The sequence below is a fragment of the Onychostoma macrolepis genome, chromosome 14, assembly GCF_012432095.1.
Source record: "Onychostoma macrolepis isolate SWU-2019 chromosome 14, ASM1243209v1, whole genome shotgun sequence".
In the NCBI taxonomy this organism is placed as follows: domain Eukaryota; kingdom Metazoa; phylum Chordata; class Actinopteri; order Cypriniformes; family Cyprinidae; genus Onychostoma; species Onychostoma macrolepis.
In genome coordinates this window covers 2,441,333-2,460,531 of record NC_081168.1, presented here as the reverse complement: position 1 = coordinate 2,460,531, position 19,199 = coordinate 2,441,333, and the positions used below count along the sequence as shown (strand labels likewise).

Here is a 19,199-nt window from a genome sequence, read left to right as displayed (position 1 = left end):
GTCCCAACGACCATCAAGGATCATAAGCAGATGTTACAGTACTAAGTGTGTGTGACTCTGCTTCCATAAGAATGAATTGAAAACACTGTTTGGAAAGGAGTAATGAGAAAGGACAAGATGGCTCGTTCTGAACTATTTTATTTAAAATGAGGGGATGAATACATAGTCACGTATTTAAAATACAAAATATGATTAACTGCATTTCATTAAATTTACATTTTAAATGAGTAGGAATCAAATTACAGCTACGTTTTTTATATGTAATTTGTTTTTATCACTGCTGAAAAAAAACAAAACAATAGAAACCATCACAGAAATTGTAATGCTTTTACTGGTTATAATGGGAACTGTATTGGTTTTAATGGAAACATAATGGACCCTGTTGGTGTCTATAATTGGTCGACTTCTATTGGTGGCTTGTTAAAACCACTAAATCCTAATGGAACATGTGCTGAAACACACTTAAGTGAACCATTTTTAAATGGTTTTAATGGTTAAAAGTTGATTGTTTGTAATGGTATTTGTAGCAGAATCCATTAGAATTTCTGTAATGGTTTCTATTCTAAGTTCATTGATGTGATAAAATGTTAATTGACTTGTTTGAAATGATTGAAATGTTAATTACAGTTTCTAAAGAACTACATGTTTCTCAATATTCAATAATGACAAAAATATCTTGTGAAGAAAAATGCACAAATGTGGTTAAACATGTTAAAAGTCATCTAAAAAACTGCAGATTCAATAAAAGAGTTTGGATGAACAGTAATGAAATTAAAATACTCCTAGTTTATGATCTGCTGCTGCTCTCATGAATCTTCTGCTGTGTGTTCATGTCCTTCTCTAAATCTTCTCTTCCTCACTTTCTGATCTTCCTGTTTCTCTCCTAAAAACATCACATCATCATCATCACACTCTTAATATCTGCATGTCAAATCCATAATGCAGATGATAAACATCTCTCACCTGATGTGTGTCTCATGTAGATGTGAAAAGCTCCTAACAGACCCAACAGAACCATCAGCTGGAAACACCAGACCAGCACAAACACCACAGACACTGAACAACACAAACACAGCAATCAATCAATCAATCAATCAATGAACAACAATTAGACAGAAAACACCACCTTCATGTTTTAAGCAGTGACACTTTCTGGGGTCTGTTCTTCGTACGATGCTAACTCATTGAGCTGGATTTGATTGTTGATGATTTGATCTTGGATTGTTTGGTTCTTTGAAGCTCATCCCAGAGTGTAATGTTTTAATTGTTATACCGTGTTAAAGAAGGGTTTGGAGAGAAAATAAAAAACTGAGTTGTTCTACTGATATATATGGACTGGACTCATTATAAGGACATTATACTGGCGACGAGGAAAATATGGCAAACCAAATATTACCGGGTTTTCCCCAATTTGTTGTTCATGAAGATCGCAGCTCTGTCGGTGTCAGATGGAAAAAATGGTTACAACGGTTTGAGAATTTTCTACTGGCTATAGGAGGATCTTTGTTGACATCTTTGTACGCATGCGCGAGTGGTTGTGTGGCAACAAAACAAACAGTATGGCGGGCTGTAAAGACGCGACGAGCACTTTCAAGAGAGTTAGCGGGCGAAATCCACAATATATAAGCACTTTAACATCTGAAGACCGGAGGAGGTTTGGAGAGAAGCTCAAAATTTGTATTGGTGACAAAATTGAAGTTATTCAAAGCCCATATGAGATCTGGGATGACAAAAAACGTTGGTCCGACTCGCCGGTGTCTTGGCCACCAATCTGCTGGGGAGACATTTATTCTTATTTAATAGAAACCCCTGGACCCTTCACTCATGAAAGATTAAAGGCTTTCAAAAGTCTGGAGGCCTATGATTATTTTGTTTCTCGTAAGTAGGGCCGATCTTTTCTGTCAAACAGAAAGCAGTGATCGTGCTAAAAGCAGAGGTTAGACCTGGCCAAGCAGAGTCACAGCGTGATTCGCATCTCCGTGGGTGATCGCCAAAGAGAACGGCGAAATAATCACTGCTCACTGCGACTGCAAAGCCGGGTAAGTCTTCATTGATCAGTGTTCTTACTTATTTATTGAAAATGTAGTGACTGTTGTACCAATTCAGTTGTGTTCAGTGTGAGACTTTCAATGGCATTTGTACTATGGTGAAATAGACCATTTTGATGTGAGGAACATAGTCTGGGTGCTGTGGATCGCGGTTTGGGACACCTGAATCAGAACGCGAAAACATATGACTCGGTTGATTTGACTCAGTTTTATTTTTTCAATCTTCTATAAATACATAGTCACTAAGACTTACCATGAACAAAATGAGCCTCACAAACTCGATCAGAAGCTGCAGGAATCCAGGCTTTCTTCGGAGCGTCCAGGTTCAATCGCCTAATTGCACGCAACCATTTCTTTCGTTTTTCGTGATCCTTTTCGGAGGGAATTCGAAAAAACTTTTTATCAGGCCCCCAACGAGCCGTACAATCGACCACACAGCAAGAGTGAACCATCCTCTTCTCTAAATCCTCATCCAAACGTGCAAAACAATCAAATTACAGGTATCTAGCGGTGTTTCCTGCCACACGATTCCCATGATGCAACGCGACAAACGTAAACAATGACGTCACAAAAGATCCGCCTATTGACATTAAAGATGACACAAGGAAAAGGGCAATGCTCCTACATTATGCGGGAGATGAAGTATATTTGACACATTATCGGACACAGGCCAGGCCAACGACTATGTTGTTGCTGTTAACAAACTCAACGAGTACTTCTCACCGAAGGTAAACATTGCATATGAAACGTACATTTTCAGAGAGGCTACTCAGAAAGTCGGAGAATCACTTGACGCTTATCATACTAGGCTGAGACAATTGGCTGCAACGTGTGAAATCACGGACACTGACAGAGAGATCAAGACCATGATTAATTCAAACATGTACATTAAGTAAACTAAGTAAAAAGCAAACGTCAGCTCCACTTGGTTCAAGCTGAGCCAATTGTTACTTACTTCTGAAGAGGAATACCTCTACACAGTTTCAGATGCTAACACTAAAACTCTGCACACAGAAATCAAAATAAAAGGCAGACAAAATCAGAGCAATGATCGATTCAGGAGCGAGTGTCAACATTCTCGACGAAAAAACGTTCAAGACTCTGTATGATCCACCTGTCCTGAGTAAAGCAGATGTGGCTATTTTTGCACATGCCTCCCAGACTCCTCTACCTGTCCTTGGAAAGTTTACAGAAGTACTTGAAACAAAATCACGATTTCTCACAACAACTTTTTATGTTCTAAAAGGCAGAAGCACAACGCTACTTAGTTACGATACTGCTTCTCAGTTAGGTCTTATCAAAATAGTGAACAAAGTGCAGTCCAAACAAGGGCTGAACATGCAAGCTTCTCAGATGCCTGTCCACATTCCCCACAACACCAATGTGAACTGCCTACTTGCTGAGTGTGATGACCTCTTCCATGGCGTTGGCAAACTAAAAGACTTTCAAGTTAAACTTCACATCAACAAATCTGTCACCCAGCTAGCCAACCATGTCGCAGGGTTCCCTTTCACATCAGGAAACGTATAGAGACTGAGCTTACACGACTGGAACAGCTGGACATTATTGAATAGGTGGAAGGCCCGACGCCGTGGGTGTCCTCTATTGTTGCGGTAACAAAGGATCCTGATGCTGTTCGAATTTATGTGGACATGTTGATGATGTAATTCATGCATCGAATGGAGCCCAATACTAACGCTGAACAAGGCAAAGAATTCAATCAATTTCAAACAATTTCACTCTTCAGTACAAGTCAGGAAAAGACAATACAGCAGACCTATATACTTCTACATCGCAGTCAAATACAGCGGAGAAGTGTGCTGAGGATTATGTCAATTTCCTTACGGCCAGCGCTGTACTTAAAGACATGACATTACAAGACATACAAATTGCCACGGAAAATGATGCAACACTGATTAAAGTTGCGGATCTCATTAAACGTGGTGTGTGGGAAGATGCTGTAAAAAAGTCAGTGGACGGTAATATTGACAGACATACATTGATCTCGTTGTACAAGATACGACAGGAGCTATCTGTTACAGCAGCAGGACATGTGGTGCTGAGAGGGACTGAGATAGTAGTGCCACTCTCATTGCAGGAAAAAAGCGGTTTCCCTCGCACATGAAGGACATCAAGGGATCGTGAAAACAAAACAATTAATCCATGAAAAAGTGTGGTTTCCTGGCATTGACAGACTGGTCGAGAGAAGGATAGAAACCTGCATTCCATGTCAAGCTGTCGTGCCTATAACAGAGAACCCTTGGAAATGTCAGAGCTGCCATTCAAACCATTGGATAAAGTTGGAGTTGATTTTTGTGGCCCATTTCCCTCAGGAGATTACCTCCTTGCTGTGATTGATGAATATTCCAGGTACCCTGAGGTTGAGATTGTTCAGTCCACATCAGCAGAAAGCACCGTTACGAAGTTAGATAAGATTTTCTCATCTTTTGGCGTGCCTTCAGAGGTCAAGACAGACAATGACCCACCCTTTAATGGACATGATTTTGCAGATTTCTCCTCATATTTAGGCTTCAAACACAGGAAAATCACCCCACTATGGCCACAAGCAAATGCAGAAGCAGAACGGTTTACGAGGACGTTGGAGAAAGCCATTCAAGCAGGCCGTGTGGATAATTTACCATGGAAGCAAGTTCTGTATACTTTCCTTCACAATTATCGTGCCACCCCGCATTGTTCAACAAAAAAGTCACCTGCTGAAGTTTTGTTTGGAAGGCCTTTACGCACTAAGCTTCCAGAGTTTTATCCAAAACAACCGAGCTGCGATGACACACTTCGCCATGCAGATGCTGCAGCAAAAACAATCATGAAATGGCATGCAGATATGAAATATCGTGCTAAATCTTCAAACCTAAAGGTGGATGACATTGTTCTGTGTCGACAACAGAAGAAGGGAAAGCTCTGTTCAGCTTTTGAGCCTCAACCGTACAAGGTGATCTCTGTAAAAGGGCCAATGATCACAGCATTGTAGATCACAAGGAATTCATCACACTTCAAGGTGCTGGGTTCCTCAGAAAGTCACACAGAAAGGCATCGGAAATACAATGGATGATAGATAGTTGGGAATTCAACATCCCAGGTCAAACCAAAACAGTAACACCACCTTCCCCAGCATCTGATGCACAGTCACTGACTTCAGAGATCAGAAGATATCCAGGAGAGAGAACAGAGCACCTCCAAGGAGATCAGCAGATTATGAAATACAAAGTATATACATTTTGAGAAACTCTTTGGTTATAGAGTGGAATGTTTACTGTTCACTGTTAATATTTGTGTAGTGTAGAGGGTTGTAATGTTTGAATTGTGAAACTGTGTTAAAGAACACTAGGGGGCAGGCAAGGACAGGGGGTAGTTGTTCTACTGATATATCTGGACTGGACTCATTATAAGAACATTATACAGAGTTGTTGTCATAGCAACAGGTCTGTCAGCTTAAACCTGCTCTGGAGCAGTTTATCTCATGTAAACAGGATTAGATCGCATCTTTTTAAGCAGAATTGATACTTAAAATCTGTCTCAGCCACCGCTGCTTTATTAGAAGAGTAGCCTACCCTACTGATCCAGGGACAGTCATTTAAAATAATTTAATCATTAATTGATAAATAATATAATAATGTTGTGTAGTCTATAATACTATAGACATAACCAGTTTTACAGTGAAATATTTATTCATGATAAAATAATTACTTTCTAATTGTATTGGGGTCTTACACACATGCTATGAGTCGTGCATTAATTTGAGTGATGACAGATATTATGGGAGAGGCTTGATGGAGCAGGAGATGCAGATAATTTGATCTTGACTTTATTTAATGCTGTCATGTAACACATCTGTTAAAATAAAATAAAATAAATTGATAATTACAACATTGAAATAAAAAATGTAAAGCCTGTACAAATACTAGAAATAGTGAATATAAATAATTGGGAATCATGTAAAAAAAAAAAAAAAAAAAATCTTTAAATAAAATAAAAACAGTGCACATTTCATTTATCTGTTTCCTTATAAAAGTCCAGAAATGTGTCAAGTTTTTCGTCAGGTGTCTTTTTGAATGATATGATGTCATTATGCTGCTGTCTTGCCGCCAGCCAATCGCTGCGTTGCTGACCGTGTTTAGGAGATCGATACATCTGCCCTTTTCAGGGAACACGAGAACGCGCAGTAATCTGAGACAACTTAATCCAGATATTTTAATCAAATCCGCAAATTAGTTTGAAGAACCAAATTAGCCAGAGATCAATTATCACGATTAGAAGATCTGGCATCTTTCAAATCATCTCAGATATTAAGCGAGATACGAAGAACGGGCCCCTGAGGTCTGTGTGCTACTGATCACTGATATCAACACTGCTGAGATCAAACTGAAACAAACTCCACACTTTTCAAGAATTAAGAGACTTGAGTGTTTTACATCATTGGTGTTGCTGTGGCTGTTAAATATACAGTATCTGGACATTCATGTATTAAAATCTCACCAGCAGGACAGGGTTTGAGTCTAATGGTCTTCTGTGCGTGACTGACGTGGTTCTTCACGCTGCAGATGATGTTTCCATCAGTTCCCTCATCCAGATCAATGCTGCTGTTTCCATCCATCAGTGGATCTCCATTCAGAGTCCAGTTATAGAGGAGCTGATCCCCCTCAGAGGAGCAGAACACTGACCTCTGATTGGAGGAGCAGTTGGTTGACACTTTAACTGAGCCAATAGGAGCTGGAGGGAGGGACACATCACAGTCACATGACTCTTTCTTAACCTATAATCAGCGTCAATCTCAAGGCATTTCAAAAATAAAATATATTGCGGAGAGCTTCTATACCTTCAACAATCACTTGAAGTTCACTGGCAATGACCATATCTATATTAATGACATATGATCTGTAAATCCCTGAATCTGCTCTGATCACATTGTTTATGCTCAGAGTCATATTATCAAAGAAGAACTCAGATCTGTTTCTGATGGATTCATATGCATAATCATAATAATAATCCTCATACTCTTTATTTTTCTTCATGCTAAAAACTCGCAGTATACTGCCATTATTTAACCTCTTATAAAAACGAAGGTCTAGATATTGATAGTTCAGCTTCATCTGCAGATTGAGTTTGTGTCCCAGAGCTGCGTAACATTGTTTGATCGTATATAGTTGATCAAACCTGCAGAAGTGATCCAGACCTAAAGAACAAAACACACACAAAATGAAATTCACCGACATCGACAGACAGAGTCAGTTACTGCTGGTATAAATATCATCTCTCTCATCATGAATTTCAATCAGACACAAATCACACAAACATTCATAACGAGTTCTACAGAAGACACGTATCAGACTCTTGATCTCATATCAGGTTTCAAATGATAAAAAGTGCGGTTTTTCTACATTTCCTGAAACTTTTTGAAAACAACTGAAAAAATAGCTGGCAGAAGGCATTTACAACACACAGAAAAAACATCTCCAAACCACCACTGCTCGTGTGTCAATGCCAGAACATCAGAGGTCTGCTGTATAAACCTTAGTTACCATGCACATATCAGGATTTATAAAGAAATGTAAATAATGTAAATAGAAATATCATGTATGTAGAAATGTCATTCTACAATTTAATGTTTGATAATACTGAGGATTGGCTTGGCTATGAAACCTCTGCATTGAATTGTGCTCTTTTGAAATATTTTAATGCAAATAATGACTGCAGAAAAATAATAATAAAATATAATTAACTACCGTAGGCTATTTCTGATATATACGCATGTTTTCTACAAATAAAAAAAAAAAAAAAAAACAGGAAAGAGAAAGTTAGAGAATTGTTAGCAGCGATAAATCTGAACCATGTGATAATGTGTGAAAACAAGAACTGAGTGCAATCGTTTTATATACAACGCTGGTTTAGTTTGCAAGCTTCTTCAAAGTTAAAGTAATATGTTTAATCAATCAGTAAATGCTATTTATATTTCCGGATACATAATCAGCTGTTATTCTTCACAGAAGCAGATTTCTGAGCAGCTCTGTCAGCTGTGTGTGTTCAGACTCCTGCACTTTATTTATGAATTACCTCCAAAAACTAAAGACATTCTTATTCTCACATCATTTTGGGGTTTTTAACAAAAACATCCAACTCCTTTACTATACATTTTGCAATTAATTGAATATTACTTTGTTTTTATTTCAGAGTTTGATCTGATTGATCAGCATGATGAGATGAGTTTGATGTGAAAGTGACTCACATGCAGCAGTTTGCAGCAGCAGCATCAGTCCAAAGATGAGCATCATTTCTCTAAAGTCCAGCGGAAGAGAGTCAGATCGAGTCTCTCTGACAGACAGCAGCTCTACTGACACATCAGGAAATTACATGACTTTTATAAAGAAAGTAATAGGAAGTTTTCAGAGATTGTTAATGTGATTTAGCACTTCCTACTTACACACACACACACACAAAAAAAAAAAAAAAAAAACTGAAAGTAAGAGAAATAGAAGAAGAATCATTTCACAGTCACATTTCTAAAAGTGCAAAAAGCCTGCAATTATTGTCTGGCAAGCCTTTGTTTAAATTTAATCAATGCAAAAAAAATTTAAGAGGAAAAAAACCTATAAATTAAATAAAAATGTATCTATAGAAAAACGAATCCAAGGCACTTCTTCTGGTTCCAAAATATTAAAAAGCCTTTATTCAAACATGGCTTATTCTAGAAACATTAAAAAATAGCTAAAACACTGCACACTGATGCATTTCAGCCACCCAGCCTTCCTCAGATTGTGTCAGATACTAAACTGATCACAGGTGCAGATATAATCAGTTGCTCAGTAGAAATGGAAGATACCAAAATAATCATTACAGGGGGAACCAATAATATCATGAACTGTTACAAGGTATAAATCACATCCCAAAAAACAAAAAGGAAAACAATAATACCAACAAGAATCATAATGATTAATCATTTCACAAATATAGAGTTAAATCTAATTCCTCATTTAAACCAGGAAAGATGGTGGCTTTTAGCTGAAACTCCAAAAGGCTTCTCTTTGTAAAAGTCTTTGTAGTCTGTCGCCCTTTCTAATAGATCCTGTTACAACTTCCAAACCAATGATTCTTGAAGTAGACGGATTTGAGTCATGTACAGATGCATAATGTACTGCCATGGGGTAATCTTTGTTTCTAGTACGAATTGCATTTTTATGATCCCATAATAATTGATTGAGGAATCCAAAAAAGATAGACATAAGGTTCAACAGGTGATAAATGAAATTAGAAACCAACTTGAAAATAATGCAGTGACTAAAGAAAAAGAAAATTTGGAAGTCAAATTACAAGATGAACTGCTTAAATTCACCGAAAATGTAAAGAAACAGAAGGTGGATAAATTCAAGAGATGAAAAGGATTATAAAGATGGAAGGGTGTACACCTGGAAAACACGTAACAAGCAGAGAGGATTGTCCTTAAAGAGAACACAGCGCACTCCTTTAACTCGACCAGTAGTGATGATGATTATCTTTCTGATAGTAGCTGATTCCAGCAGTGTTTTACAGTCACAGCACAGACCAATAATGAACCATTCAAAACAAGAGAAAGACAAGGAGAGGGAGAAAGAAGACAGTTAAACAATCAATGGCGTCCGAGTACACGCAGTTTTACCAAACAGACACTGTAGTGAATTTATCAAGTTTTCCATTAATGGATGATGCTGTACAAGTTTTATCAAAAGGCCTCTCATTTGCTCCAATGCACCAAACAACAGAATTTAAAACTAAAATGGATTGATTCTGTTTCCACCGTAAATTGCAGTTGAGAGCATGGTATGGACGAACAACCCAAATACGGAGTAATATGTGACCCTGGACCACAAAACCAGTCTTAAGTGTCAATAAGTGTGAATAAATTATCTTTCCATTGATGTATGGTTTGTTAGGATCGGACAATATTTGGCTGAGATACAACTATTTGAAAATCTGGAATCTGAAGGTGCAAAAAAATCAAAATATTGAGAAAATCGCCTTTAAAGTTGTCCAAATGAATTCTTAGCAATGCATATTACTAATCAAAAACGACATTTTGATATATTTACAGTAGTACATTTACAAAATATCTTCATGGAATATGATCTTTACTTAATATACTAATGATTTTTGGCATAAAAGGAAAATCTATAATTTTGACCCATACAGTGTATTTTTGGCTATTGCTACAGATATACCCCAGCGACTTCAGACTGGTTTTGTGGTCCAGGGTCACACGTGTCAAGAGAGAATCAAGAGCCCTCAAGGAATCCCTCTAAGTTTAAACCAAAATCTTTCTTTCTGCCTCCAATTCAGAATGCAACCATCAATACCTTTATTAAAAAGGTAAATTATGATGTAGAATTACTTTTTAAGAAAGATGTTAAACCATTGAAAAGGAATTTAATAAAAAAAAGAGCAAGATGTATTGATCTCATCATCAAATAATAAAGACTTGGTCATTAAGCCAGCAGATAAAGGTGGAGCTGTAGTAATACGGAGCAGACGCTTGTATGTAGAAGAGGCCTATCGACAATTTAAGAATCAGGACTTTTAATGATCCAACAGTGATGAAAAAAGACTTGCTATCTTTATTAACTAATGCAAGAGGAAGGAGCTGGATTACGGATAATGAATTTAAATTTCTTTATGTGACGAATCCACGTGTTTTTACATGTTACCAGAAATTCACAAAAATTTGAACAAACCTCCTGGACGTCTTATTATTTTTGAATAATGGGAGCCTTCTGGAACCATCTTCACAATACATTGATTATTTTATTAAGCCTTTGGTACCCACTCTTCCAGCATTTGTTCAGGACACAACAGATGCAATTAAAAAAATTAAGGATATTGGGTCTGCTGATCCTGCTTCTCTGTTTGTAGTTATGGACGTGGAGGCTTTATACACTAACATCAACCATGATGAAGGTCTTCGAGCCTTAAGACACTATCTAACATCTGGACTGATGCATGAGAGTCCTCCAGCAGAATTGATCCTGACATTAATGGAATGGATTTTGAAACATAACGTGTTTGTGTTTGAAGATAACTTCCTCCAACAGTTTAAAGGTACTGCTATGGGATCATGTTTTGCACCAAACTATGCTAAACTTTTTTTGGGACTCTATCGAAAGGCTCCAACAGTTAAAGACAGAGTTGTGTGAAGTTACTTGCCTGCTATGAAACAGACAGCATGGTACTGTAGGACAGTGATGAATGATTGATTGAGTCAGTGTGGAAGAACTCGACTGGTCTGCAGAAAGCCAAGTCCTAATCCAAGCTGAACACCTCTGCTGTGACTTTAAATGCAGATCTTGAGCCAGAAACTCTTTACCAAACACCAATGACTTGTACATATGGGTTCAGTCATTTTAGACACTTCCAAAACTGTTGCAACAGAGATGGAAATACAGTTTTTAAATACATGAATTATGGACTTGGCTTTCTGCAGACCAGTCGAGTTCTTCCACGCTGACTCAATCAATCATTTCTTTTTGAACCTTGCCTTATACACAGAGACAGAGATGGGAAGTAACGAGGTACAAATACTGCGTTACTGTACTTAAGTAGATTTTTCTGGTATCTGTACTTTACTTCACTGTTTATTTTTCTGACTACTTTTTACTTTTACTCCTCGCATTTTTACACAAATATCTGTACTTTCTACTTCTTACATTTTCAAACCAGGCTCGTTACTTTAGTTTTGGTGGATCGCCATTCGATAACAAATCTATAATACGTCATGAATCTGTTAGTCTTGACTGGCAACGCGATTCGCAGATGATTAATAATAGTCTTCTGTAAACTAAACTAAACTAAACTAAATTACTATCATCACTCAAAATACTGTATGATAAAGAACATCATTATTATCTTAGATATTGTCATGATGTAATTATTATTGTACTAATTTTGACATTTAGACAATTTAGAAAGTATAGTTTCGTTAAATATATAGTATTTAAGTCATTATAAGATAGAACAACAACACATGGTCATAATGTGATACTTTAAATTGAACTAAAATAAAGTTATGTTATTGCAAATAGAAAACAATGAGGTGGTTGTTTTGCAACAAGGTGGAGACCGTTCTGTTCATAACAGCAGATGGCTGATGGGAAAAGTGACAGGTACAAGAAAATTAGTGAAAAAAGTAAACGCACAAAGTGAGATGTAGAGAGATATCATGGAAAATGAAGAGACTGAAAAAGAAAACGGAAGTGAAGATGCAGCTCAGTAGAGAACCTTTAATTATTTTGCACGGCCTCAGCCTGAGGTTTTAAACCTTTTTTTTTTTTTTAATGTGATGGCCATACAAAAAAAAAAGAAAGAAAGAAAAAAAGGGTTATCCGTGGTTTCTGAATGTGTTGTGGGTGTATGGGAAGGCCTGGATGAGTGTGAGATTTCCCAGCCTGAAATGTTGTCCCAGTCCTGCTCTGTTCTGCATGCTGGTTTCAGTCATGATACATTCATTAGCTAATAATATTAAATGTAAGTTATTTTGTATTAATGTGTCAATATGACGTGAGGTCCAGTTACCAGCGTGACACTAACAGGTTGTAGTAATGGGTACTTTTTACTTAAAGGGATAGTTCACCCAAAAATGAAAATTCTGTCATCATTTACTCACCCTCAAGTCGTTCCAAACCTGTATGAATGTGTTTGTTCTGCCGAACACAAAGGAAGATATTCTGAAGAATGTGGGAAACAGAGCAATTCTGGGGCACCATTGACTTCCATAGTATTTTTTTTTCCTACTATGGAAGTCAATGGTGCCCCAAAACAGCCTGGTTACAAACTTTCTTAAAAATATCTTCCTTTGTGTTCGGCAGAACAAAGACATTCATACAGGTTTGGAACGACTTGAGGGTGAGTAAATGATGACAGCATTTTCATTTTTGGGTGAACTATCCCTTTAAGTACATGTCAGAGCCCATACTTCTTTATTTTAACTTGAGTAAACAAGTGTAGTCAGTACTTCTACTTTTACCAGAGTATTTTTAAACACAAGTATCTATACTTTACTTGAGTAAAGGACACGTGTACTTTTGCTATCTCTGCACAGAGGCATCGTCATGTTAGAACAGAAAAGGGTCCTGTTCAAACTGTTGCTTTAAAATTAGAAGCACACAATTCCCTAAAATATCATTATATGCTTAAACATTAAGATTTGTGCTCATGGAAATTACTAAAGTACTCAAACCAAAAGCAGTTTGCAGCAGCAGCATCAGTCCAAAGATGAGCATCATTTCTCTAAAGTCCAGTTTCCAGAAGAGCTCGATCCCAGCAGAAGAGTGTGACGCTGCTTCAGATCATCTGTGTTCAGGATCTCATCGAGACAAGCGTCTTCAAGGTGAGACTCACACTGGACTGACACATGAGGAAACCTCTGACCGCTTCACTGAGGAAAGAGGAAGTTTCCTCATATGGATGAAGACACATGCTGTTAGTTTGCATTACAATACATCTACAACAAGAGAAACTAAGAGAAAGAAGGAACAATCATCAGGCACATTTCCTAAAAAAAAAAAAAAATGGGCCAAAAATCTTGTTTTAGAAGCAACAAGTGCGCAGGATTTGTTTCTAAGTGAATGGCTTCACAGATTCTCTTGCAAATCAAGTTAAACAGTATCTTTACTGTATTGATGAAATGCTCTGGACAGTTTTATTGAGTAAAGCAGAATCAGGTCTACATGCAGCTGTGTGTAATGTGTGTATCTCACTGAGTGTGTGCTGATGTTTGCAGTGTTTGACTCGGATGCAGTCAGCTGGTGTGTGAATGAAGAGAGGATTGTGATCTTCTGTTGACTGGAGCAGAGACTCATGGGACTCGTTGAGTTTGTAGCTGCTCAGAGCGACACCTGCAGGAGGAAACTACAACTACAGCTGCACTCCTTCACCATCATCTGATCTCATTTCATTCACAACAACAGGGTTAAAATCAGCTTAATCTGATTTATCTGAACTTAATTTATCATTAAAGATACATTATGGATGCTTTTTAGTTCAAATGAACAACTTACTCATTAATAATCAACGGATAATTCAGTAAATAAACAAGTAGCCTACATTAAAACATCACGTTTGTGCTTTTTCTTTATTTTTATACTTATTTTCTTGATTCACTACGTTATGCCTGCAAATAATCTATATTTTCAGCTGTCGGGTCGGATTTAGCAGGAAATACTATATTTACCTCAAGAACAGCGACTGTCTCAAACTATTTCACATGTGACACAATTTTATGTTTTAACCACATAGTTTTGTAACAGAGATCAAATCTAACTGCAAATAAACTTCTTTAAAACTCAAAACAGGAATAATATAATTCTATACTGAATGGATTTAAAGTTTGCTATCAAAGACAAAACACACTTTCTTTGTTATGAGCGACACCTGCAGGAGGAAACAAGAGCTACAGACGAAACTATTGAATAGAAATAATTCGATTTCTGTCTGGATTCATTCATGGTTTGTTTTTATGTTTAAATTCATTGATGTCTGCTATTGATAGTTGACTATGTTAAAAAAAACTGTATGAGCATAATATATGAAAATACAATGTGACAGATCTGATTCAGAGAAATAACAGTTTTATCAGTGATGATCAGAAGGGGTTTCATCTAATGATATAAAAGCACTGCTAGTTCAGTCAAAGCGTGAAGACAAATAAGTAATATAAGCAATTAAACTGTTACAAAAGACAAACGTCCAGAAAATAATCTTCATAACTAAAACTATAGACAATCTGGTTTAATTAATATCTCCTGATTTTGATTAATCTCTTGGTTTTATATTATAAGATCTGCAGTCGACAGGTAAAAGCTGGATTAATGTGAGAATCTGTGAGATTATGAAGTCATTTCTCATAGATGTGATGATCTGCTGCTGCTCTCATGAATCTTCTGCTGTGTGTTCATGTCCTTCTCTAAATCTTCTCTTCCTCACTTTCTGATCTTCCTGTTTCTCTCCTAAAAACATCACATCATCATCATCTTTACACTCTTAATATTTGCATGTCAAATCAATAATAATGATGATGAGTGTCTCTCACCTGACGTGTGTCTCATGTAGATGTGAAAAGCTCATAACAGACCCAACAGAACCATCAGCTGGAAACACCAGACCAGCACAAACACCACAGACACTGAACACATGAACAACAACCATTAGACACAAAACAAACCCATCCTTCATGTTTCCAGGAGTGTGTTTGTTAAACTCGTACCACATTCTGATGTCTGTGTGCTGCTGGTCACTGCAGAGGTCACACTAGAGGTCACACTAGAGGTCACACTAGAGGTCACAGCTGCAGTAGTTGATCCTGTAATAAAGCATCAGCACAGAATCAGCTGCTTTCTCTCTGAACCACATCAACACAATTCAGTGCTGAGATCAAGCTGAAACAAACTAGTGATGCTTTTCAAGAATTAAGAGCCTAGTTATGAAAACTAACTGTTCTTCATCATTGGTGTTGCTGTGGTTGTTATATATACAATATCTGGACATTCATGTATTAAAAGGAGCTTCACTATCAAGATATTTCTAAACCACAGTTTTTATCTGATTGCTGGACTCACTAAATTAAACACACAGCATTGGTTAGTCATGTGACAACAATGCAGCAGATGACTGTTTGAAATGCTTTTACGTGTCATTTTAAAGCAGTATACAGTGAGCAACAAGCTGGTATTTCATTTTGAAAATAGTCTTAGTACATGAAAAGTGTAGATGCTGCTGACTGAATTCTTCCAGATATTTAATAATGAGCTGCAATAAAAACCTTCACAGAGATTCAACTGATTCATTTGCATGAGAGTGAGATCTTTGGAGAACATGAGATTGTAATGAGTCTGATGAGAGAGTTTCTGTACCTTCAACAATCACTTGAAGATCTCTAGATGTTACTGAGCCGCCTGATTCACGAGTCTTAATCTGTAATTCCCTGAATCTGCTCTGATCACACGGTTTATTATCAGAAGCCCATTAATGACTGTCACTTCAGGTCTGTTATTATAAAGATCACATTCACTCATCCTCATCCTGCCATATATTACTCTACAAACTGGATCATCTTTTGTGTTGTTTATTCTCTGATGTAACATCAAGTGATATTGTCTTGCGTCCAGCGCCATCAGCAGATTGAGTTTGTGTCCCAGAGCTGCGTAACAGGGATCAGACTGACCAAACCAGCAGAACTGATCCAGACCTGAAGAACACACACACACACACACACACACACACACACACACACACAATGAAATATACCAAAATCTAAAGACATCGTGAATAAATATCAGACACAAATTACACAAACATTCACAGAATTAAAGATCATCTGAAGAAACGCGTCAAACAGACTCAGGATACTAAACATAATCATACTGGACACATTTAACTCAGTTTAGAGAGTAATAAAACATAACTGTTTGTATTCAAATTGAACTATAATGCTTTCTACAAACACTTTATTCTGATGAAGCATAAGTTGTCTTTGTTCTGCACTTTCTGTCCAAACCTGTAAACCTGTGACTTTATAAATAATTTCTCGATCTTTCTGACATTTAATAGATTGACATCATTTGATGAATCCGTCCTCAAACCTTTCAGTACAATAGACATGAAGAAAGAACCTGTATTTCTGTTTTTCTTCCTCTACAGCAATGGGGTGTTACTCAGAGCCCGAGCTGTACAGGTTTGTGTCTTATATTTACATCAGACAGGTTTAGCAATATCACACGAGCAAGAGTGCTGTTCTTCTCTAATATCTGCACGATTGCAACATGATAATGATTTTATACAATAGTTCAATAAACAAGTTAATCTTGCGTTACGTTTTAGACACAATATTTCAGTATTGTCCGTCCATTTTGCTCAGTTTCACAAATAAAAACAGTTTGAAAGCAGTTGGGTGTCTCCGAGATTTCAGAGATTTAATCTCCTGAAGAAATGAGAAACTTTCACAGATTAGAAAGAGCTGGTTTGTGTTTTATATGTATTATCTCAACATTACAGGTTTTCAAACTATGGTAACGTTTTAATGTCATGTTAGCTAACACCTTCGTCTTGTATTGTGTTAGTTTAACAAAATCATCTGCTGAAGTCTATACAGATATTCATACATCCGTGTTGCAGACGCCGTCAACTTGCTCTCGCAAACTAAATCCACACTAATACTGCATCGAAGCCGTGTTTGAGACGAAGCACATCCCATCATTCATCACCTTCAGAAACTCACGTGCCCCACAATCCTGAGATGTGCATGAAAACGTTGCAGTGTAAGTTCATTTCATTTGATCATCATCATCATCAAGGCCTTTCGCAACGCAAGCGCCGATCTAAACGGTGTCTAACATGCCGTCTTTCTGTGCAAAAGCTGATGTAAGCTTGGCATGACAGAGTCGTGCCCTCTGTCAGCGCAGACCGCCAAGCTGCCCAGTCTTCCGCAAGGTGATGCCATCGGTCAGGGTTGATGTTAAAGACATTCATGTCCCGCTTGACGACACCCTTAAAGCGGAGCTTGGGTCGGCCACGAGGGCGGTGTCCAACAGCTAACTCCCCATGGAAGATGGACTTTGGGATACGTTCATCCGGCATACGGCGCACATGGCCGATCCATCTGAGATGTCTCCTCCGGATCGTGGTGTACATGTCACTGCTGTTAGTGAGCTTCAGCACAGTGGTGTTCGAGACCCGATCTTGCCATGACAGGCCAAGGATCTGTCGTAGACAACGGAAGTGAAAAGCATTAAGCTTGTGCTCCTCCCGCCGGTATGTAGGCCACGTTTCGCTTCCATATAGCAGAATGGAGAGCACACAAGATTCATATATGCGCACCTTTACTTTAAGAGAAAGGTGGCTGTTGTTCCAGAAACGAGACTGAAGTCGCCCAAAGGTTGTTGAGGCACGACCGATTCTGGTATTCAGTTCAGCATCAAGGCTGTTGTTTGCTGTCAGGGTTGAGCCAAGATAGACAAATTTCTCGACAACCGACAGCACTGTGCCGTTGATGGTGACGTGAGGGGGAGCAGGAACATTCTGAGCCATCACCACTGTCTTACTGAGGCTTATGGTGAGTCCGAACTCTGTGCAGGCAGCGGCAAAATAATTGCACATCTCCTGAATTTCTTGTTCAGTGTGAGCCACAAAGGCAGCGTCATCTGCGTAGAGCAACTCGCGCACAAGGACGCGCTTCACCCTGGTTCTGGCCCTCAGACGAGCCAGGCTGAAGAAGTTGCCATCACACCTGGTGTGCAGCAGAACCCCACCTGGATCCGGAAACGTCCATTGCAGCACAGCCGAGAAATAGATGCCAAACAAGGTGGGAGCGAGGACACACCCCTGCTTTACTCCGCAGCAGACATCAAACTCGTTTGAGCGGGCACCGTTAAACTGTACGGTTGCCCGCATCCCATCATGGAAACCTTAGAGCACTGCCAAAAGAGTTGCTGGAAAACCGAGTCGCAGCAGAACGTGGAAGAGACCAGAGCGACTCACATAATCGAAAGCCTTAGTCAGATCGACAAACACCATATACCATGGGCGTTGTTATTCCACACACTTTTCCTGAAGCTGGCGTACCGAGAAAATCATGTCCAAGGTCGAGCGACCAGCACGGAAGCCGCACTGACTCTCCGGCAGCACCTGGTCAGCAACGCGCTGCAGTCTTGGGAGGATTGCACGGGCAAGGCATTTTCCCGGAAGGCTAAGAAGTGAGATGCCTCGATAGTTGTTGCAGTTCTGCCTGTCTCCCCTTGTTTTTAAAAAGAGTGATGATATTGGCATTCTTGAGTTCGCTAGGGATGCATTTGTTCTGTCAACAGCGACGAAACAAGCAGTGAAGCCGCCTGACCAACACTGCCCCTCCACACTTCAGCAGCTCCGCTGGAATTCCATCGCTGCCCGGTGACTTGTTATTCTTCATAGCTGCAATCGCACGCTCGATTTCCATTGTTGAGATCTCCGCATCCAGCTCGTTAAAGACAGGTAGTTGTGGTACAGCAGCAGAAACAGCATTCAAATCGGCGTCCACAGGAGTGCCATACAGCAAGCTGTACTGCTCAACCCATCTACCAAGCTGACCTGGGAGGTCATTGACGATGGTGCCATCAGTGGCTCGCAAAGGTGCTGTTTTCTTCA

At 38.6% G+C, this 19,199-nt stretch overlaps 2 protein-coding genes across 3 annotated transcripts in view; both read right to left on the bottom strand.

Moving 5' to 3' along the window:
* Nucleotides 1–133: 133 nt before the first annotated feature.
* Nucleotides 134–10,178, bottom strand: LOC131553286 (uncharacterized). Of its 2 annotated transcripts, XM_058797842.1 has the most exons (5): nucleotides 8,290–10,178; nucleotides 6,883–7,239; nucleotides 6,543–6,776; nucleotides 964–1,056; nucleotides 134–883 (listed from the first exon to the last, which is right to left on the bottom strand). In XM_058797842.1, the coding sequence occupies exons 1-5, from the start codon at nucleotides 8,333–8,335 to the stop codon at nucleotides 807–809; spliced, it is 807 nt and encodes a 268-aa protein (XP_058653825.1). In that variant the 5' UTR covers nucleotides 8,336–10,178; the 3' UTR covers nucleotides 134–806. The 2 variants fall into 2 exon arrangements, with proteins under 2 accessions (XP_058653825.1, XP_058653826.1); XM_058797843.1 differs by lacking the exon at nucleotides 6,883–7,239.
* A 3,960-nt stretch (nucleotides 10,179–14,138) lies between these two features.
* LOC131553284 (uncharacterized) overlaps nucleotides 14,139–19,199 on the bottom strand; it is a 37,208-nt gene continuing 32,147 nt past the window's right edge. The window contains exons 4-6 of the mRNA XM_058797838.1: nucleotides 15,289–15,384; nucleotides 15,115–15,207; nucleotides 14,139–15,031 (exon numbers count right to left, since the gene is read on the bottom strand). Of these exons, the coding sequence (XP_058653821.1) occupies nucleotides 15,146–15,207; nucleotides 15,289–15,384 (158 nt within the window). The 3' untranslated portion in view covers nucleotides 14,139–15,031; nucleotides 15,115–15,145. The remainder of the gene's footprint in view (nucleotides 15,032–15,114; nucleotides 15,208–15,288; nucleotides 15,385–19,199) is intronic.